Raw genomic sequence first — 22,663 nt, forward strand, 5'->3', positions numbered from 1 at the left:
GGGACCTGGGGGTGAACGTGCGGGCAGTTAGCCGAGGGAACAGGAGACAAGCGTGGGTGATTCCAGAGCGGTGGAACGCTGGGTGTCCCAGAAAGGAGCTAAAGCGATGGGATTTCCAGACGAGTCTTTCCAAGGCCAACTTTTAAAGGTCGGAGGAAAGTTTGTCGTGGGGCGGGAGCCCGAGGGGAGAGCTGGGTGGGCTCCGCCGCCTCCTCCCCTTTAAGCGGGCGGTCCCGGCGCTCGCTCCGTTACCTGGAGCGGGGAGGGGCTTGGGAAAGTTTGTGTTTGTTGCTGGCAAAGCGCCCGATGGGAGGCGCGGGCGGGCGGGCGCTGCGGTTCTTCCCTTTTGCTTTCGGGAAGCGGCCGGGGCTGCTGGCTCGGCGCAGCGGGGCGGCTCTGGCGCCCGGCTCCCGGGGCCCGGCCGGCCGGAGGAGGGCGGGGAGGAGGTAGGCGGACCGGCGGGAGCGCGGGGCGCACGTCCGCCCAGCGCTGGGATTGCTCGGCTGGCGACGAGAGCGGAGCAGGCGCGCGGCCCAGGCGGAGGAGCCGACTCTGGAGCAGCCGGAGCTGGAGGAGGAGGAGGAGGAGAGGCGGCGGGGAAGGAGGAGGAGGCGGAGAGTCACTCCCGCCCGGCGAGCATGGGGCGCCTGGCGCCCAGGCCGCTGCTGCTGGCGCTGTTGTCGCTGGGTGAGTGCGCGCGGGGCTTGGCGGGGCGCGGGGACCGTGGGGCCCTGGGGGTTCGGCGGGGCGCGGCTGCAGCGCGCGGCCTGGGGCGCCGAGGGTGCCGGGGCCACTCCCGGGAGACCCGGCCGGGGGACGCGGGCGGCGCGGCCCGGCGGGGAATGACCGCGGGGCCTCCGGGAGCGAATCCGGCCCGGCAGCGCGCGGGGTACCTGTCCCGGCGTCGCCAGGCCGAGCCTCGCCCCCCACACGTGCGGGGGGAGTGGCTCGTGACCCGCTGCCCCCAGCCCTCCCTACCTGTTGGCCGCCCGGAGCCGGGCTCACCTTGATCGCAGGCCCGGAAGGTGCCTGCGGTCCCCGATCAGTGTCCCCAGCTTGGGAGCGGAAATATGCGCCTTTGATCTACCTGGTGGTAGTCGAGCCCCGCCGACTCGCTCCTCACACACAAACCCAGGATGAGTTGCCTTTCTTGGGAAGCCAGACAATCCACCAACTTCCTTCTACGAAGGTCACGAGGTGGCCCAGAGCGCTACAATAGAAATCAGTGTGCGAGTCCTTCTGTCATGTTGGCTGTGGTTAGAGCTTCTGCCTGAGTCTTTTCCTTTATTTCTTCTGGAAACTGCCTAGCTCCATATTTACACACAAAGACCTACGAGGCTTGGCTTCTCCAACTTTTCCTACCTGTTACTTTTTCTGCCTTTCCTGTCCCCTGTCTTCCACCCTTCGCAAACCTCGGTGCCTCTTGATAAATTGGCCCAATGCCCTCCCCCAACCCAAGGAATCTTTGGTGGGTTTTTTTCTCTTCGTTTTCCTTTTACTCCATGCATACAGACACCATCTTCAAAGCAGATACATATCGTTGTCTTGGTATATTAACATAACTATGTGGGAATCAGCCACAGAAATACATCTGTTTATTAAGTGCCCACCGTGGTGCCCCAGGGCTGACCCTTATGTGCTTTGATATTCTTGAATCCTTTTGGTCTGTGTCAGAAGAGAAAGAATGCTGTTACCTGACCACCGGTTTCCTTCCAAGCCTTTGGAGAAGGCAGATCAGAATCTTTTGCAGAGTGCATGGCGTGGGGTGTCTGTCCCAGCCAGGCCCCAGCTGCACACGGGGTAAATGACTACTCTGCACTTACGGTCTGAGGGTCCCAGTGGAGGACCTCCACAGCCGCTCCCATCCTGATGGCTCCAGGGCACCCACTGTCCCAACCCCCATGCCTCTTGCTGCTGGTGGGCCAGGCTTTCTGCTGCTACTGTGTTCTCTTCGCCTCCGAGGGGTTTTCTGGAACTCACTCCCCAAGAGAGCTTATCCAGCCACATTGTTTTAGCTGCGACCATTTGCAGAAAGCTTCCAGATCTTTCACTTAGTTTTGAAGCCTCTCTTCTGTGATCTCGGATCCTAGGGCTTTTATTCTTTTCTTTTCACTCTGGGACCCTTGTAAGATCGTTTGTTTCGTACTGCTGGTGATAGTCCATAATAGTTAATGGGCTCATGTGTTTGGGTCAAACAGGGCCATGGCTAATGGTTGCACAGACTGTGCACTGCACAACTGGGAACTGCTGTTCACTTCATAGTCTCTGTGAGAATGACTCCCCCTAGAGTTGTGCAGGTCACAACCTGTGTATCAGTAAAGGTAGACGTTTGGAAAAAAAAATGCCCTTGAATAGCTATGATAAGGGAGAAAAAGGGAGAGAAGAAAGGGCAAAGGGAGAAAATAGAAGTGGCAACGCAAAAACAAGTGGAGGAAGCGCAGCTTGGGGAGATCTTCATTATGTACCAGTGTATCCCGCCCTGGCTGGACATCTCATGTTAACTACACACGGGTAATGTCTGTGGTGTCCCCAGCCAATGTCTTATCCCCTAGCAGGTCCCTGAACTTGAACCTGATAACTCTGCCCCACAGAACCTCACTCCGAATGGCTTCAGTCTGACCTTCGGGGAGGCCTCCCTATTGTACCACTCTAGTACTGTCCTGATTCCTGAAACGTAATATGTTGATAAGCAAGATCGTCTTTCCTCTCGTATTGCAACCGGGGCATAGTCTTGCCGTCACTTTCTTTGACTTCCATGTTCACTCTGTCCCTCAGTCCTGTGGCTTTTCCCATAGCGCAAACTCCACGGTTTTCCCGTCCTTCCTGTTTCTACAGCTACTATTCTAGCCCAAGATGTGATACTTCCCCACACGGTTCACTTCTGACATCTTCCTGGTTGACTCTTTCCACCAGCCTCCCTTCTAAGGTCATCATTTTCCTAAAGGATCAGCTTTGGGGGTCCTGCCTTTGTGTGCTGGTTTTCTTTTTCTTTTCTTTTTTTTTTTTTTTTAGGACTTTTTTTTTTTTTTTTTAAGAAAGATAGGCTTCCCCTTGTGTTCTCTCCCCTCTGCTCTTCTGTCTTGATTCAGACACTTCATTCTAAGTAACCTGTTTGCTCTCCTTTACGTAGAACATTTGTGAGCCTTCTGGCTCTTCCAGGTCCTTTAGCCTCGGAATGTCCCTCCTGCTTCTCTCCTCTTGCCTGGGTTCCTCCTCTTGCCTGGGTTCCTCTTGCCTCCTATTTCCTTTCCCCCTAAAACTCACTGCCTGCATGAAGCTTTGCTAAGTCTACCGATCACCATCTCATCAACTTCATATGTCTGCCTCTGTCTGACCTATCTTGTTTATGCGTTCAGTATAGCATTTCTCAAATACCCGTAAGAATCCATACGGGTGTCCCAGACCAATGCCTCACTGAGTGGTGGGGGTGGGTGGGTGGGGGTGGACAGATAATAAAACAGCTAACTACAAGACAGTGAAATACCTGACACAGAAACTACGTGCTGATAGGAAGCAAGGAAGAGGATGATTCATTTTGACTTGGGATTGGGGCTGACTTTCCTAAGAGGTGACATTTGAGCTGAGCCTTGAGGACAATTAGTATTTTGGAAGAAAGGGTAGGAGAACATCCCAGGCTCTGGGGAAAGGCATCAAGTGTGGCTGAGTGAGGGTACGTGGCTCCTTCAGAAATGACGAGGGAGCTCCATGTAACCGGAGGTGGAAGGAGAAGGATGTGAGGGGAGAGCAAGCTGAAAAGGTGGCTTTGGGTGGATTCTGAAAGATGGTTGTGCTGTGCTGAAAAGTCTGGACCACGAGGGGTGGGTTTGTTGGCCTGTGGGTGCTGCCAGGCAGCCTGTACTTCTTCATCATAGCACTTATCTAGCTCACTGTATGTAATTGTGTGTCATGGTCTAAATCCCCACCCTGATTATACCCCCGGGGGGCAAGGGCCACGTTGGTCTTGTTCCCTGTAGTATCCCTATTACTAATAGGGTGCCTAGCACATAATAGGTGTTCACTAAATATTCTCTGTGAAGCTACATATGAGGTTTGAAAATTAAGTTTGCGAACTCATCCTAGAAAACGTGCTACATACCTCATTGCTGAAGATCACTGTGGTCACCTTCGAAGTACTCCTCTTGGGAAGCAATGCACTGATACCAGTGCCTAGTCCACCCTTCAAAGCAATTTTGGAACTCTTTCTGGAATGGCCATCAGAGCTGTCATCGTATTACCCTTGATGTCCTGAATGTCATCAAAATGTCTTCCTTTCAATATTTCCTTTATCTTCAGGTAAAGAAAGAAGTCATTGGGGGCCAGATCAGGTGAGCAGGGAGGGTGTTCCAATACAGTTATTTGTTTACTGGCTAAAAACTCCCTCACAGACAGTGCTGTGTGAGCTGGTGCATTGTCGTGATGCAAGAGCCATGAATTGTTGGTGAAAAGTTCAGGTCGTCTAACTTTTTCACGCAGCCCTTTCAGCACTTCCAAATAGTAAACTTGGTTAATTAACCGTTTGTCCAGTTGATACAAATTCCTAGTGAATAATGTCTCTGATATCAAAAAAGTTGCACCATCATTACAACAAGTTTGCGAACTTAATACCCTAAAAGTAAGACCCTAGAAGTTTCCCTAAAAGTAAGACCTAGCCAAACAATCAGCTCTAATGCGTCTTTTGGAGCAAAAATTAATATAAAACCCGTCTTATATAAGACCCGGTCTTATAGTAAAATAAGACTTGGTATTATATTATATTATGCTATGTTATGTTATGTTATTATTATATAAGCCCCAGTCTTATATTATAGTAAAATAAGACCGGGTCTTATATTAATTTTTGCTCCAAAAGATGCATTAGAGCTGATTGTCCAGCTAGGTCTTATTTTTGGGGAAACGTGGTAGTCCGACCTCTGTGTGTATGTGTGTGTATACACATATACGTATGTATATACGCATATAGGTACATATACACACATTTGTACATATACACATATATGTGTATATATGTCTCCTTTTATCTGTGGAAAATGGGTAGCCATTGAAAGTTTTCAGGGTGAGATTCAGACAGCATGGCAATCTGAGGAGAGTAAATCCTCAATGGGATGCAGCATGAATTAGAGAGTGGAAGGTATGAAGATTGTGGAAAGGGGTTATGATATTCTAAAAAAAATGTGTGTCTTTTGAAAAATATTTGCAAATCCATCGAAGTAGTTTTTAAACGACAAAAGCATTACATCGATAGTTTAAAATTCACGTAACATTGATGGGTATTATATTAATTAGGCAGGCTAAACTGCTCCAACAGACTCAAAGCAAAGAGATTCAAACAATAGACGTGTCCTTCCTAACAGTCTCCAGGGGATATTTTGATGAAAAGGTTGGTGGGATCCCTTCCTGCTCTATACAGCCGCTCCCAGGCTGATGGCAGTTCTGCTGTTTTCAACTGTGCTTTCCAAGGTCACTTTGGTTGTCACCATCGTCTTTCCAGCTCCATAAATGATGAAAGAGCATAGAGGAATAGGTATAGAGGCTTCTTGGCGAAGCGTGGAAGTGGCACACATCATTTCTGCACACATTCCATTCGAGAAAATTCAGTTCATGCCACACTAGCTGCAAGGGAAGCTGAGAAATGCAGAGTAGCCTGGCAGCCGTGTACCCGCTACTAAGGAGGATGAGAACAGATTTGACCAAATAGGTAGCAGTCTATATTATAAAGGATATAAATTAAAAAAAAACAAAAGTGCCCACCTCCCACTGCCCAGGCACAGCACTCATAGCTAATGGACGTGTGTCTGTATGCTGGTTTGTTCTTTTCTCAGAGCTTCTATGCAGGGCTCTGCACCTAATAGGCACAGAGTTAAAATAGCAGCTGTGTATAGAGGACGTGCAGATCCAGCGTCAAGCTCGTACATGTATTCTCTTACTTACTCCTCACAGCAACATTTTGAGAAAGGTACCAGTGTTTTCTTCGTGTTACGGATGAGGAAACTGATGCCAAGGAAAGTTAAGGGAAAAAAAGAGTTAAGGAACTTGTCCAGAGTCTTTCAGCTACTCCATGGCAGAGCCAAGATTCGATCCCAGGACTCCATTCTGCCTCTACTAAGGGAAAGTTGGTGGATATTCACCATAACCTTATGTTGTGTATTGCTTGAGGTTGGTTAGGTGAAAAGAGGTGACAGTGGTTTGAAAGCAAAAGTACCATTCTAGTTCAGAGGGTCTGGGGCGGCGGTGAGTGGGGTGAGTGCAGCTCACTCACGATTCCTGAACAGGCTGTGCCAGGATGCACCTCACAGAGGGGGCGACTCTGCACCCCCTCGCAGGTCAGCACACCTTCTCTGAGGACAGGGACCCAAATGCCGCTTTCTCCAGACAGCGCTGAAGCGGGAAGCCTGGCAGGAGGAACCCTGGTGAACTCATGCAGCCTAACGGTCTTTGCAATGCTGTGGCCTTCTGAGATGCCTTGGCCCTCATTTTAGCCTTGTTAACAGAATTCCTGGATCTGCCAAGCTGATTAATGCCTGCCCTGGCTATAATTATTCTTATTAGCCTGCTGAATAGGGACTCGCCTTGTTGGTGCTCATTCCTTGCTAGGCATTCGGGCTGGTCGGCATTTACATGGCTATTTTGTTTTAGTGATGAGTGTTGAGTGGATTTTTACCCCATCGATTGAATGTACATTTTCATCTTGGCGCTGTGTCTGCCAGTTAAATAAGGTGTGTGCTTGTCTGTCGGTGTGTGACTGCGTCTCACTTTATCAGATGAAATTGGGGGACGCTGTCAGCGGCCGTTCGTAGCTATTCCGTTTAATTGCATTGGTTTCTTCAAGACAGGCGAGCAAGGCCATTTGACTCTCTGCTTTGGGAAAATAACTAGAACTGGCAAAAATTCTTCATAATTTATCTTCTAGGGAAGGGCAAGTGCTGTCGTTGGCACAGTCAGTGGTTTTTGAAATCTTGAATATTTTTCCCCCCACACCAACTGGAGTCGTTGTGAAGCAACAGAATTAGACCCAGAAGTCAACGCTATCCCGGACCAGCAATGCGATTTTAGTCGACTAGCGATAATGGCTCTGCGTACACGTTTGTGTCCTTCGAATGCTGATTTCTCCACCGTGCTCCCTAAGTGTTTGTGTGAGATTATGGAGTCACTGAGCAGCATGATTCAAATTTAAGTGTGATGGCCTGGGACCTTAATTGCATCCTGCTTTGCACCTTTATAAGCAGCTGGAACGTGAAAGCATTCACATCACTCAGGATATTTCAGGGGACTGGCTAGTGTTGCTTTGTGTAGGATGAACTTGGCTGAAGGGTTCAGGGCACACTTCAGAATGGGTGCTATCTTTGAATCCTAATAAAATAGAGGCACATGTGCAGACAGATGAGTTACTTCTCAGACCTTAAAAGTGACCAAGCCAAGCACATCTGGTAATGGCTCTCCCTTGTTCTTATTTAGAGCTAGACTGGGCCAGAACTTCCTAGCTTTCCGGCCATGGTAAGGGACCCACATGGGTTTCAGGGGGGTTGTAGGTGTGTCGTGATGCTGATGTCCTCAGCCCCTGGATCCCGCAGGTCAGAGATGCCTCTAAACTATAAGCCATGTTTACCCTGCAAGCCATACAGGTGTGATCACTTCCTGTGTGTCCTGTGATTTGACGGAGGTTGGCAGGTATCTGTTTTACCTGGTGAACCCCAGCCCTTTAGCCCCAACCTGGCCTTAGGATGAGCTGTTTGCAGATGGAAATTGAGAAGCTTGGTGACATGGCGAGCAGCTCACTTACTCATTCAGGAAATATTGCGAGAGTGCTAAGTACCCCAGGCCAGGCATTGTTCTGAGTGCTGGGGACTCTGTGGTAAACAGGTGACACATACCTCCCCTCCAAGGGCGGGGGCAGGATGCACCAGCCTTACGGTTGGTGGTGTCCCCAGAAAGTGCAACACCACCTGGATGATTGAGGTGAGGGTCCCGGGCAAGTTCTTGGGAACGCGTACAGTTAGGGGACAGGAAGTGGAAGGCAGAGATCTGGACGGAGTGGTCAGAGCGAGGAACCAGGAGAGCCTCTGTCAGAAACCAAGCAGAGAAGGGTGCAAGTAGATTTGTTAAAGAGGGATTGACCAAATGCTGCTGGAACACCCGAATGATAATGACAAACAAACCATTACATGTGTGTATCTAAACTATTTCTGCTCTTGAAAACCACTTATGCAAAGAAAGAATAGGGCTCAGGCTCTGGAATCGGCCTCCTGCCCTCTAGCAAAGTGAAACTTGGACAGGTTTCTTCACCTCCCTGAACCTCAGTTTCTATAGCTGTAAAATGGGAAAGGTTCAAAATGATGTTGGACCTGATACCTCTTGCAGGTTTGTCATGAAGATTAAAATAACATAGCTAAAAGAAATGCAAACATTACACTTCATGTATGTAAATCCGTAGAACTTTGCTACTCAAAGTGGGGCCTGGGGGCCAGCCACCTCGGCAGCACCTGGGAGAACCTCAGGGCTTGGTTTGCAATGTAACCAGGTGTTCAGGGGTTTCGAATGCATGCTAAAGTCGGAGAAACCCTAGTCTGGAAGAGTGCTTGACACACAGGTTATTTGGTGGCCTGGGCTTCCTGGGTGAACTCTGAGGCCGTGGCCATGGTCAGAGCCAGAGGGGCTGGGCTGGGCTCTGTGGGAATGTCGCAGGCGGAGTTAGCCATGAAGGAGGGAGTCAGCCCTGGAGTGGAGGCAGTCAGCCTGGTGTCCTGACTTCATCCCACCAAGTTTGGCAGCCTGGGAGCCAGGGAGGGATGTGGTGTGACCTCTCCATGCGATGATGGTGGAAGGATGAGGGATGCAGGAATCCGTAAGGAGCTGGGACAGGTGGCCGAGATTTGTAGGTGGGATGAGCAGGTGATGGAGTTGGAAGGCCTGATAAATCACAGAAGGTTGGAGGGACTAGAGGACGTGATGAGGGTTAAAAAGCAGATTCAGAGGCACAGGGAGTGGGTGGGCCAGGAAGGGAGGAGGAAAGGATCCGGAGAGGTAACGTGTGCATCTAGGGTCTTGGAAGTGGAAATCTGAGGGGTGGTAGGCTGGACGGGCAGTAGCCCAAATGAACACTTATCCAGAGTTATCACCTCTGATGTCATTTTGGCCAATTTCCCTCTAATTAATCTGACTGGGCCAACGTGTGATAACGTTTGTTTCCTCGCCTTTTAAAACACGAGGCTTGGATTCTGGCCCTTGATCTTCCCCTCATTAGTCCTGTGACCTTGGACAAGTTGCTGAGTAGCTCTCAGCCTCTGAGATGGAAGGCGCCGGGCTAGCCAATCTCAAAGGCCCCCGTCCATCTCGAACTCTTTGAGTCCACGCTGACCCCTGCTGTTGGCCATATGGGCTGCTTGGTCCAGCCTTGGCTCCTCGCCCGTCTTTCCCAGCGTTCCTCCTGTCTGCAGCCTGTCCCTCGTATCTCTCACCTGCCTGGCGTCTCCCCACAACAGGGCCGTAGGGGCCGCGGAGGGCTCTGGGAATTGTTTGTCATTCTGTCACTGTGTCCGCAACTACTTCCTCCTGGCAGCCCATTTACTGTGCTGTGAAACGGGCATCTTTCCCCATGGTTCTCGGGGTTATGGAGGTCCCCCTGCCACCAGGCTAATTGTGCTTTCGGATGGACTTCTGGGAAAAGTCACAGAAACAGTAGAACCAAGAAGGTGCTTCTAGATGACAGACCTTCTTATTACTGATTTTTTTTTGCATGTTTTATTGAGGTTATCAAGCTGTGAGTAAGTGGGGGGGTCGAGTTATCAAGGCTCAGCCCCCAACTTGAGTTTTCTTCCACGTTTAGTCCTCAAGTCTAGGGAAGAGCCATGCAGACGGTGATGCATCACAGGCTCCCCTTTTCCTAACACCCCCAAGACCACAGCAAGAAGAGACACAGACATCTTCGGATGTGTCCAAATGTTACCACCACCTTGGATTGTCCACCTCCTTCCTGAAGGGCAGGAAAGTTGATATTCAGATGTCTGCCATCAGTAGCCTTAACTAAGAAATACATTCTCAATGTTTGGGGACTTTCTTCCTTTTCATTCTCTTAGTCTGAAAGGGAAAGGTTCAAAATGATGTTGGACGCAATGCCAACGAAAAGGCTACAACCTGGAAAACCTCCATATTTCTAGGAACCTGGGTTTACGACGTTCGCCTTCACTATATCATGGCTCCTTCAAGGTGCAGCCACTGCTGACCCAGGGATGCTGTCTCCCTCGTCTTGGGCGCAGAGTTTTGAGGCTTCTGGAGAACCCTCTAGGGGTGAATGCTCGGCTGTTGGAAGTGACTGTCTTTGGCTGTTCTGGAGGTGAAGGGATGGACAGTGCTTTCTAAATGCACTGCCCCTTAGAATGGTCTGCGAACAGACTCGTAGCTGCTTTGTTGTCGTCCGGTGTGCTGCGGCTTTGTTTATGCTGCAGGGAGGAGTTAAAAACCAAAAAACTACATTTGGCAGAACTATTCATTTTTCCATTTTCTGAAGGCTGGCACATCCAAATGTTTTCTTATTTGTTAGAAGGCAGTGGAGCCCATCTTTGATCGAGACACCCATACAGTAAGGTCTGAGTAGAGACCACAGTGCCTAGCCCAGAGCCTGGCACATGGTGGGCACTACGTCTCGTTGGTCGAAGTCACAAACTGGTGCCCAACTATTACCCGACACCGCAGGGCAAGACATTTCTACTTTTCCTCGTGGTCGTGTTTTTTAATACTTCCGCAGCATGGAGGGAGTATTTACCATGTTTCTGACCCTGGGGGAGGTGACACAGGAATTAGGAAACGGAGTCCACCATGGAAACGGAACCCCTCAAAACGGAACAGTAGAATGGATCGTTGGCGCATTTTAAACATCTGAGTGGATGAATTACTGGAGAGCTGTGCATAGGGGTCTGTTGGAATGATGGGGATAAAACGGGGGCCTGGAGCTGTTATTACGGAAAGTCTTCGCGGAGCAGGTGGGACTGGAACGTGGTTGGAGCCGGGAGCAGGGAAAGCATTTCAGGTATGAAAATGACTAGCGCCGTTGCTCCGAGGTGGGAGTAGATCAGTGTGTGGGGGCTGGCGTTTCATGTGGGGATTAGCTGACTTAAGCTGGAGCGGTAAGAGAGGCCTCAGGGGGTGTGGATATTAAACTCGCAGGAGGGGAGGTTGGTGGAGAGGAAGAATGTGAGCAAAGTCACCCTGAAAGGTGTGGGCACATCCTCAGTGCCCACAGAGCAGCTAAGAGCCCACACGTGTGAGGCCGGTGAGGTCCGCGGGGGCTCAGAGGAAGCTCGCCTGCTACATTAAGGTGATACATCAGGCCATCATCCTATTTTTGGTTGTTTCTTACAAGGAAGATGGCTCCTAAAACAATTACTGATGTTCCCCTTAGGTAGTTCATCGGAGCATTTCTTCAAAGGACTATTACTGAATAAGAGACACGGGGATGTTGTAGAGGAAGGATGGGGAATTTTAGATGTTTTTCTATGGAAACGAGCTTGACGCAATCATGTGGTCTAGTCTTCAGAGTCCCACTTTAATAACAATTTATCCCACAAACAAGTTTCATCTGAAGCGTCAGGATGAGTCCCAGAAAGCTCGTGTCACACCTAGCTCGTAAGTACCTGTGGGAGGTCTCTGTTCCTGCCCTTCTGGAGTGTCACAGAGAGAACAAGGTGGCAGGTACTGCCCATTTGCACTCTCAGGGCTCCACAGGCCTAAGGGGGTGGCCACGCAGCGGGATCTGACTTCGATCCTAAGAAAACGGTGGTGAGAAGGCAAGGTTTCTGTTCTGTCCAGTATGTTCAGTGAAGGCATTTGGGCCTCAGCACAAAGAAGTGGGAAAACTGAGCACGTCATCAAATTTTGATAACTCCCTTTGAAGTTTTCCCAAGGACCCCTCGCTCCACACCCTTAGAAACGACTGTACAATCTCTGCCTGTGTTGCCCACCCTCCCCCCCCTTTTGTTTTGCTATTGTCTTGGAATGATTGCCATTTGGAGCTCAAGTCCAGCCTCACTTTCCCTGGAGAGAGGAGGACACGTTCAGACCCTGGGGTGCTGCCGCCTGTAGCACGGCCCAGCCTGTGTCCATCTCTTTGTCGTGGGCTGTCATTGAGCCACGTGCCTTCAGAGCACAGCCACCGATTTCTAATGATCAGATTATTAGAACGAGTGTTGGTCCTTCTCACGCCAGACGGTGAGCGCCACGAAAGCAGGATCGTGTCTGTTTTTGTTTATCCCAGTGTCTAGGAATTCGTGTCTTGGAATGATGAAATTAATTTATGTGGTTCGAAAACACTTGGGTGTATTTCGTACATACATATACATCTATAATAGAGACAATGTCCGACATCTATGCGATACCTATGTAAAATCTGTGTTATGGACCTTACGTCATAAAGGGGACAGAAGTTACTATCTTTGGTATGTGTGCTTCCTGTCCTTTTTTTGTTCCTACCATAGTATTACCGCACGAATTTCTTGTGACTTCATTTCTAAGACAGAGGTTTGCGGGGTAGGGTAGGAGGAAATGGAGTCTGCCCATGAAAAAGAAAGGATGAGAACGTCTCCATTCTTCCTCGTGTGGTTTTCTGTTTCTTTTCTCCTTGGCAGCTGGTGTGCGAGATAAACAAGTCGTGGGTTCTCCTCACTATCTCTCTACTCCCTCCACCCCTTCCTCCCTTTGTGGGGTTGACACAGCCTCTCCCATCCCCAACTGGCATCTGCTGCCTTCCTGGACCTCCTCTTGCTTGCTCACAGTGTGGAGAAGCAGACTTCTGCCATTCCCGTGCACGCTTCGAGCGCCCTGGGGTTGAGCTAGTCCAAACCACAGATCTGCTGCTTGTCATCACTGTTCTAGCAAGCAGCCTGCTCTGGCCACGTCAGGAAGGGGCAGGGATGCTGCTGCCTGCGGCATGGACCTCATCCCGCAGTCTACCTCATTCGTAACGACTAGTTATTATCACCCCAGTGCCAGGCCTTGTTCTAGAGCTCTCTAAGGGCACAGGCACAGGCCCTCGGCTCCCGTCGCTGCCCGTCTAGATGTGGAGGCGTGACATACACACAGAAAGAGAGGTGGTGTCACAGAAGTGTCCAAGGATTGTTAGAAGAAATGCTGAAAATTTAGAGAAAAGGGAGAACATTCTGGGCTAGTTTAGACAGAGGTGTTCTCGCAGGAAAGGTAAGACACCTGACAATCCTCTATACCGGTCTGCATACCACCTGTCTCTCCTCTCTACCTGTATATACAGTTTTAGGCTTTAGTAGCATGTCTGGCTTGGGGATCTTGTATAACGATCCGAAGGACCTGGGTCGTTGGCTTCTCTAGCCCCAAAGAAGAGTGAGTGGTAATAAATCTGCTGTGGCAAAATTTGAGGTTTGGGATATTGAGATTATATCACTTCCTGGGGTGCTGAGAACGGCATCTAGATTGATGTGTGTTATGGCTGCTCTCACCACATGCTGGTCCCTTTCTGAGAGGAGCTTAGCAAAGAGCTTTTTTGAAAATTCATCGATGAGGGGCCATTTCTGATATATAAATGAGATTAAGGTACTCCTATTTATTATCCCTCCCAGATGCTTGCCCGAAGTTCGGTGCCGGCTCTAAAATCCGAGTTTGTGGAAGCTCCGTGAGACAGAAGTGGTGCAGTCATGACCTCACCACGCGTGTTGCTGGGCTGTGAAGGTGATGACGAGCAGAGAGCCGTCTGCCCCTTCAGGGGACTCACAGTCCAGCGAGGGAGGCAAACCATCCCAGCTCGGGGTGATCAGGGCAGCCATGCCCGGTTGACCCTCAGCAAGCTCGTTCTGAACTCTGCCTGGGGCTGGGGACTGAGCCTGGGGGAGCCTCAGGAAAGCCATCTGCAAGGCGGATGCATCCGAGCTCATTAAGTCTTGACGACCAGTAGGTGTTTGTCTGGTAGAGAAGGGGTGGGTTATTTGTTTCAGGCAGAGGGAAGAAAGAGCATGGCTAAAGAAATACACCTATTTATAAAAGTGTGCTGGTCTTGCATGAAGAAAATTTGTCATTATTTTTTTAAATGGCTGGACTATGGGGTTGAGTTGTAGAGTCTTCAGAGGGAAAGAGTTGAGACTGGAGAGAAAGTCCTAAGAGTGTAACGAGCTTCGACTGTCACCTGAAGGAATTTAAGCACGATGTTGTGGGTGAGTTGGTCTATTTTTTCTGCTTCTGTCTTCCCTAGAATGCTCTAAGTCCCTCATGCCCTTTATGTCCTTGATATTTTAAAACATGCTCATTGTTGGAGGACGCATTCTTCCCACCTTCTCTATGAAGCTGCTGCAACGTTCCATCCTTCTCGACTCTGATGCTTAGCTGGGTGTTGGCCCGTCACCTTGCCTGATGGTGTGGTTCTGCACACAGTAGGTGCGCAGTAAAGAACTGCCGAATGAAGGAATGAAGTACCAGATCGATAAAGTTAAAGTCCTTTCCTTAAAGGGCACGTGCACCCAGAGTCTTTTTCTGTTCAGGTCGAACTACGACACCGCTCTCCTTCCTGGGCCTCCTTGGGGTAGCTGGTCATGGACCTCCATATTACTCATGGCATCTGTAAATGTCAAAGGCAGGCTTAAGGCCATGTTGGGGGGAGGGATGAACAAGGTGGAGAAAGAGAAGAAAATGGGCGTAGGAGACAGTAAAATAGGGGAGAGAGGACAAAGCTGCCCAAGGTAAGGCGTGGGGGAGAATTTCAGCACCAGTGATCTCTGGTGCCTTTCATGCCCAGATGCAAGTTTAAATCCTGTGTGAATCCCGCATTCTCGTTAAACTTGAGGCTAAAAGGAGGACCAGGTGTTCCCACAGAACTTGGCAGCCTGTGTTGGCCAAGTTCGAACATGGAGAAGATTGAAAATGGCTGAGTAGTGAGGGAGGCTGGGCAGTGCTCGGCCTCTAGCAGCTGTTAAGTTTATAGGAAGCTCTAAAATAATCCTCTGGATTGATCTTGCCTCAGCCTTTTCTGTCTCTGGTCCCTAGACAGAGAATTGTTTAAATCGTGTGATATTTGTTGAGTTATTTGGGTTACTCATCAGTTCAGATGGCCTCACAATGTTTTTGCATCTCTTTGTTGGTCTTTGTTTACCTGACATCTCAGAACCTCAGTTTGCTTAGTTGAACATTAAATGATGTGAACAGGATTTATAAACTGGAAAGCAGTGCTATAAACGTAAGGTGGTTTTCATCAATTACTGTGTCCTTGAGGGCAAAGCTGTCTGTTCAGTACTTGGGTTCCATCAGAGAAGCAGAGCCTCTATAAATATTATGGACTAAGGCATTTATTAGAAGAATTAGACTTTACACACTTGGGAGGAGCTGGGGAAAGTGAAGGCCGGAAAAGGGGAGTTGGAGGACCCGGGGAAGCCATTAGCCCTCCCGAAGCACCTTTGGAGGTGGACAAGTTGGAGGTGGCAGAGGAATCTGGGACCCAGGCAGAGAGGGACTACAAAGGGGGCCTGGCGTGGGAGTCTGTGGAAGGGTAATTGCCTTTTCGTAGCTACCACTTCTGATTTGCAGCCAAGCAAATGGTGGTCTGCGGCATTGGTCAGTAAGGATAGCAACTGGGAAGAAAGAACAGAAAGAAGAGCAAGGTCACACTGGTGCCCACTCACACCTGTGCGTCTGTCTCACCACCTTTAACTGGAGCATAAAGGCTCCTGCTTCCCTTCCACTTCCCAAGTCTCAAATGCACTACTGTTCTGTCGAGCTGACCCGGAACTGCATAGGGACGAGGATTCTGGGAAATGTAGTTCCAACTTAGCCAAGTGGACCCAGAGCAAAACCCTACAATTTCATAATGTAGAATTAAAGATTTTGCATGGCTCTGGCCTCCTAGGAGCTCTCAAAGGCCACAGAACTGAAACCAAAGTCATGGTTATATGATCTAGTGATTCACCGGTCAGAAGTCCAGTTAGTTAATGATCCAGTCTTTAAGAAGAGATTTGTTCTTGTGTTCCTCGGTTGCTGGTGGCCTTGGTTCTCTTCCTGTCTTCCTTGCCTTTCCTGTCTGTAGTGCCAGAGGCGATGGTTATATGTCAGCGGCCAACGCTCAGTCAAGTTGCACTAACCGTAAAGAGCCTGTCAATTCTGGTGGAGTGCAAACTCTTTCTTTCACCGAATTCTTGTGTGACCTGGGGGACTAGATGCTTACTATTTCTCCTTGCAATGCATGAAGGCTAAAAGGGGATTTCTGGATGACTACAGAGTAGAGCCAGAAACTGTCACGTACACGTCAAGTGAGAACAAGGTTCAGATGTCGGGGCCACCCTCTTCACCCACATGATCGGTTAGCCCCAACAGCCCCTTCCTCGTGTTTCTGCAGCCAGCTCAGGCCCGCCGAGGACTCAGGGAGTGCCTTCTAAGGACTCAGGGAGTGCCTTGGTCCCTGGAACAACAGCGCACTGTGTGAGATTTAACAGTTACTCCTGGAACTTGTCATCACTCTGAATTCTGTCACCATTTTGATTGTCAACTCTGATATTTCCCTCTGTGGCCATAACCTCTTCCCTTTACTCCTTTCCAGTATCCTCGTGTCTGTCTCCATCCTCACTGTGATCCCCAATCTTGAACGTTCCTTTTTTTCTCGTCCTCCAGGCCACTCTCGCTTTCCTGGGCTCTGATCCAGAGCAAACCCTGCCGGTCAGCCCTTCAGCGGCGTGCTTGTTAGCAGCCTAGGGCTCCCCTGCCACCTTTCTGTGTCCGTCCTCGTATCGTATTTGAGTGATCCACACCAACCATCATCTCTGAGCCGAAGCCTTATCGTCTTGCTAAGGAAAATCTCCAAACCTGCCCACCCGCGTGTCCCACCAAGTCAGGGTGTCTTTACTGCACCTTCGGCCTCCTTTGTGTTCATTTTGTGATGGTTTCCTATTATAATCCTTCTGATGCTTGTTCTAAACCTTTCCCATGATTTCCAACATCTAACCCCTCTCCTACTTGACGGACACAAGGGAGACCACGCCAAGGTTCCTCAAGCTTTTTGCCTCAAACATTTCTCTATTTTTACCTATAGTTTTCTCCTAAATTCTGAGAAAAGTCAGGGCTCTATCTTTGGCTCTTTTTTCCTCTGTGTATACTCTCTCCCTGTGTGACCCCGGGCACCCTGTGGTTTTAAATACCATCTATGTGCTGATGACTCTTCAATGACTGTCTCTGCTTGGACCTCCCCCCTCCCCAGCTCCAGGGATACATATCTACTGCCTACTCCACTCTCATGTCTAACAGGCAACTCAAACTTAAAACGGCCAGAAGAGAACTCTATCTTTGCCTGATACAACTGAGTCCCTCATCTCAGTAAATGGCTTTCCTATGTACCCAGAGGCTCAAGCCAGAGCTTGTCTCGGGGAGGAACAAACTTTCCTCTACCTTCAAGGTTCTTCTTCTGGCTGGTCTAATAATCAAATAGACAGGAGGCAGATTAGCAAGAGAAAATGATCAAATTTAATACATGCGCATGGAAACCGGATGGAAACCCCGCAGACGTGAGTGAGTCAGAGACCCCACATTCCCCAGAGGTTCAGAGATAGAAAGGGAACATAGGTTCTGAGCTAGGGAATGAGGTAGAGTGCCTTGGGGGCTTCACAGGGCCATTGCAGGAGGATAAGAAGAGCAGATGTTTAGTAAATAGAGGTTTGTTCTACTCTGTAGATGGGTCAAAAGAGGTTATCATTGATAATCTCATGGGCGAGACCCCTCATTCAAGATTTTTTTTTTTTTTTTTTTTTTTGTAGTTAAAGGGAGGGGCAGAAGTTTCTCTTGAGCCTGAGGCTAAAGTTGCCTTTAGCTCCAAGGAATCTGCATACCACTGAGGCACATCTCGGGGTGGCTCCTTCTGAACCTCCACACCTGCTTTGGGGTCGGTTTCATGGCGGTGCCCTATCTTCTTCCTTGCATGTTTGATTGTTCCCTTTCTTCTGGCTCTTTCTCTCCAAGTCCCACACTACATCACTGACAATGCACCTTTGTGGACGTCACCAGTGACCACTTAGTCATCAGTTCCGTAGGCTTTTCTCAGCACCCGTCTACCTAGCTGTGGGGACAGAGCCCCAAAAAGCAGTTTCCAGGCTCTCGGCCTCACATAGAAAGGTGCTGGCTCAGGTAGTAAATGGCCATCGACTGGGATCAAATGGCCATCAGCTGTGGCTAGTTGGCCGTCAGCTGTAACCAGTGAGCCATTAGCCATGAATATAACTGCCGTGTCTAGGCTAGCAGAAAATGGGGCCTAGCAAGAAGGTGGTGGCTGAGCCTGCAAGCGGCACAGTGAGGGTTGAGAATTGTGTTGCTCCTGGTTCCTGTGTCTCCAACCCAGCCGCCAGCGAGAGTGTAGTGGTGTGACTCCCCTACTTATGGCTCCGTGGGTGTTCCTTTTTGGCCTCACCATGTCCTGCGTTCTTGTGTGGGGAGTGGGACCAGAGACCCCGCCTGACACCCTGCATGATACTAGCCTTTCCTGCAGGCTTGACATTGTTCATTTTTCCTTCAGACTGAAACATAATAGGAGTCTGCTGTAGGAATGTGTAAGATGCAGATATGGGTAAGAAACAGGTTCTGCCTTCGGAGCTGGGCGTCTACCAGGAGCAAGCAGATGGGTTTGTCTATAAGTAAAACAGTCGATGTTACTCCCCACCTTTCCTCCCGGAAATTCTTGCATCCCTTGGCTGCTAGGACATAGACTTTTCTGGTTTTCTTTCTCACTGGCCACTATTCCTTTTTCTCTGCTGTTTTTCTTCTGCTTGTGTCTGAGATACAGGAGTCTGCTATGGTTTTGTTCCGTTCTCTCTTTCTCGGTACTCCGTCCCCCAGTCACCTCTCTGACTCCCACATCTTCTCCTCACCCCGCTCCCTCCATGCATGTGATTTCACCTTCATGTGAGGCTCAGCTGTCTTTTAGGGGCTTCCGTTCCCACCGCCGCGTGGACTCTCAACTCGTCTAACTCTCATGGACCATTTTCCTCCACTGTGCTTCCTTCCCTCCGACGGGTCTGTCAGTCGATCTTTCTAGCTTGGCTCTCAGAGCTGCTGCCTCCCCATTCTCAGCATTTTTATTCAGCCCGTGTTTTGATTCTTATTACTTCTCTGTCGTCTTGTAGAGGGCTCCCGCCTGCCCTCCCCTGTGTCCGCCCCCGTCTGCTCTCATCACCCTCCTCTTCACCACCCCCACAGGTCCTCTCCTTGGGCTCCCCCCTTTAACTCTGGGCACCTTCCTCCTCAGTGTGTCCCGTCCCGCCTTCCCTCCCCACCAACCGTTTGTCAAAGGCCCAGTTCAGATGTTGACAATGCATGAAGCTTTTCCCTAATCTTTTTGGATGGACACATCCTCACTTTTGAACTCCGTGGCACTTTTTAGTACCTCTCTTTGGTTACTTCCATCCTTTCCTTTTTAAATAAATTTTATTGGGGAATATTGGGGGACAGACAGTGTGCTTCTCCAGGGCCCATCAGCTCCAAGTTCTTGTCCTTCAATCTTAGTTGTGGAGGGCGCAGCTCAGCTCCAAGTCCAGTCGCCGTTTTTAATCTTAGTTGCAGGGGGCGCAGCCCACCATCCCATGCGGGAATTGAACCGGCAACCTTGTTGTGGAGAGCTCACGCTCTAACCAACTGAGCCATCCGGCCTCCCCATCCTTTCTTATATTATAATTTTTTTGTACACTTTCTGACCCTTAACATATCATGTATAAGTCCCTTAACATATCAAATATAAGGCCGTTTTCCCTTTCTCTCTCACCTGTCATCTAGCATTGGTGCTTCTTGCTCAGTTGTTTGTCGAGTGAGTAACTAACATGTTTCCCAAGTGTATCTCAGTGAGGTCTTAACTGAACTTTTTTTCTCTTTTTTAATGATAATAAGGCCTCCAGTAGAACCTTATTTGCGTTCAGATGGGATTTTGAAGTACTGCCATATGTGATTTCATTACACGTTCTCTGCTGGCTGTAACTTGTTTAATGCTGCATTTTCATCACTTAGGGACTGTCTCGATGAAAGCTGGCACGGTCCCTTCCTGCCAGGCCTCTCAGTGGCAAGACACGAAGAGACAAAGGTTTTTCATTGGTTGAGTCAGATACTGCAACATAGGCTCTAGGAGAGTTTGCAGGTTTGATTGTCTGTGTGTTCATTTCTAGTTCACATGTGAACTGGGAACTCCATGTGGAAATCTTGAGGCCCCCAGCCCTTCTTAAAGGCTTTGTAAAGACTCAGGAAAAGGGACTTGGTTGTCCTTTTATAAGGGAACTAAAATACCATCAGCTGTTTAGTTTCAGCATTTCAGCTCCACCTGTACCGCCAGATTCAAAACTGCCAATCAATACTCATTTTCCAAGTGGCCCCGATTGGAAAGTCAGGCTGTTGGCTTCCAGGCAGCTCGGTGAGGTGATAAAATTTGAGCAATAGTAGAAACAGTTGCAAAAGTCCTTTGCTGTGCTCTGCAGGTCTTGATTTAGAATAATGTTGGTGATAACCCAAGAAATAAAATCTATTTCCCATGGATATCATGAGGGGGTGGAAGACGGTAGAAACAGTTGAGTCTTCGTTAGCTTGTCTCAATGATTCCTCACAGGGAGCTCTTATTGAAATAAGCATTGAAGGAATAGCTTACCTAGAAAAACTTGCCTGACTTTTCTTGCCTACCCCTGTCCATTCTATACGACAGAGAAAAGTTGAAGGCATTGAATTGCTTTCTTGAGTACCTCAAAGGTAGGCGAATGGTAATCTGCAAACTATAACCTCCTGCTTGTTCGTTATCTATTCTGCTGAAAAGGCAGAGCAGTGGGCTTCCAAAAAGCCCTTCTTACATGATTTCGGAATAAAGTCCCTTTTACCTCTTTTTGAATATGAAAGCCTGTGACGTTTAAATTAGTATTACTTAAAATAATGAAGGTAGTAGGTGAGAAAAAGTTTTGAAGAAACTGGAAGGTATTTTTAACAATCCCACTTCTCTACTTCTCTCATCTGTCCACTTCGTATTGAGGATACATACTTCTCTCTGAGGAACTCATTTCTGTTACTTTGCTGCCTGTCTGGTTTACATTGACCTTGGAGAATCTGAAATATTTTATAGGGAATTTCAAGCTTCTTTCTACTCAGAGCAAAGGCAAAATCAACAGAAGGCAGCCATATCAGTCGCGCAGTTGAAGGCAAACCAACCCAGCCCATCTTTGTCTTGACCGTGCCGTGTGTAGGCCAGATACGTGGGTTTGAGGCCCTCACTTAACAGCTGTTATGACCTTGAGCAAGTTATGGAACGTCTGTGAGTCTCCATGTGAGTCCTGTTTCCTCCGTTCTGTGAGAGGGGTGGTAGGATCTATCTTACGGTTCTGTTCTGTGGATGAATTAAGACGAATTAGGAATAGTGCGTCCTCAGTGCACGGCGTATGAGGGAGACACAGTATATTATTACTCCTCTTCCTCTGTCCCACTCCTCTTGAGAGAGATTTGATGATGAATCAGAGTGAACACGTCACAAGATAAATACATGATTTTAGTTGAAATTATGGATTCTTTGATTAATCAAGTATTTTTTTATTATTCCCCTTTGCCCCCTCCCCCAATAGTTTATTTATTATCCATTCTTTCACTTCTGTGGTTATTCTAGAGATTCGAATATACACTGTTGACTGCTTAGGGTCTACTGGTGGCCCTTTCATCATTACCAGGATAATGCAAGACCTTAGAACATTTAAGCTCCATGTATTCCACTCTTTCTCTCACTTTTTGTGCTGTTGATGTTATATATTTTAATTGTGCATATATTTTAAATTCCAGCAGACATTACTAATATTGTAGTATATCATCAATATTCAGTAGACTTACCCACATAGATACCCTTTTTTTTTTGCTCTTTTGTGCCTTTATACCTTTCTATGATTGCCTCTGGGATCATTTTCCTTCTGTTTGAAGAACTCCCTTTAATATTTCTTTTTGGTGTTTCTGTAGTGTTTCTTTTTGTTAATTCTCTTTCCCTTGTTGAGAGTTGGTTGAAAGCATATTTATTTTGCCTTGTTTAAAAAGGATTTTTCTCTGTGTAGGATTCTAGCTTGGCAGTTATTTTCCTTCATCACTTTAAAGATGTCATTCCATTGTCTGATGAGCATGTTTTCTGTAGAAAGGCAGCCATCAGTTATATCTTTGCTCCTTTCTCTGCCTTTCAGCCGTTATACTGTGACGTACCGAGGTGTGGTCTTCTTTGTATTTATACTGCTTATGATACGTGGTGCTTCTTGGATCTGTGGCATGTCTTTTGTTGCTTTAAGAAACATCTTAGCCATTATCTCTTCAAAAATGAATTCTGCCTAATTCGACCATATTCTTCCTCCTCCTGGAACTCCATAATACGTTTGAGCTTTTTACTGTTTCTCATGGGTCTCTTAGATTCTTTTCTGTATATTTCATCCTTTTTGACACCCTAGGCTTCCGTTTGGATAAGTTACACTGATTTCTTTTCTGCTGCATCTAATTTGCTATCAGAGCCATTTATTGAGCTCTTAATTTCATATGATATATAGACAGAGGGTACCAAAAAAATACATACACATTTTAAGAAAGGAGAAAACTGTGTTAAAATTGTAATACTCAATATATACCGATAACAAAAGATGAATGTAAGTCATGTGTATACATTTTTTTGCACCCCTGCTACACACACACGTGTGTGTGTGTG

General features: G+C 48.2%; 1 protein-coding gene across 1 annotated transcript in view; it reads left to right on the forward strand.

Annotated features, from left to right (window-relative positions):
* Nucleotides 1–299: 299 nt before the first annotated feature.
* PTGFRN (prostaglandin F2 receptor inhibitor) overlaps nucleotides 300–22,663 on the forward strand; it is a 70,533-nt gene continuing 48,169 nt past the window's right edge. The window contains exon 1 of the mRNA XM_033093026.1: nucleotides 300–687. Coding sequence (XP_032948917.1) covers nucleotides 639–687 — 49 coding nt within the window. The 5' untranslated portion in view covers nucleotides 300–638. The remainder of the gene's footprint in view (nucleotides 688–22,663) is intronic.

The sequence above is a fragment of the Rhinolophus ferrumequinum genome, chromosome 22, assembly GCF_004115265.2.
Source record: "Rhinolophus ferrumequinum isolate MPI-CBG mRhiFer1 chromosome 22, mRhiFer1_v1.p, whole genome shotgun sequence".
NCBI classification, from domain to species: Eukaryota; Metazoa; Chordata; class Mammalia; order Chiroptera; family Rhinolophidae; genus Rhinolophus; species Rhinolophus ferrumequinum.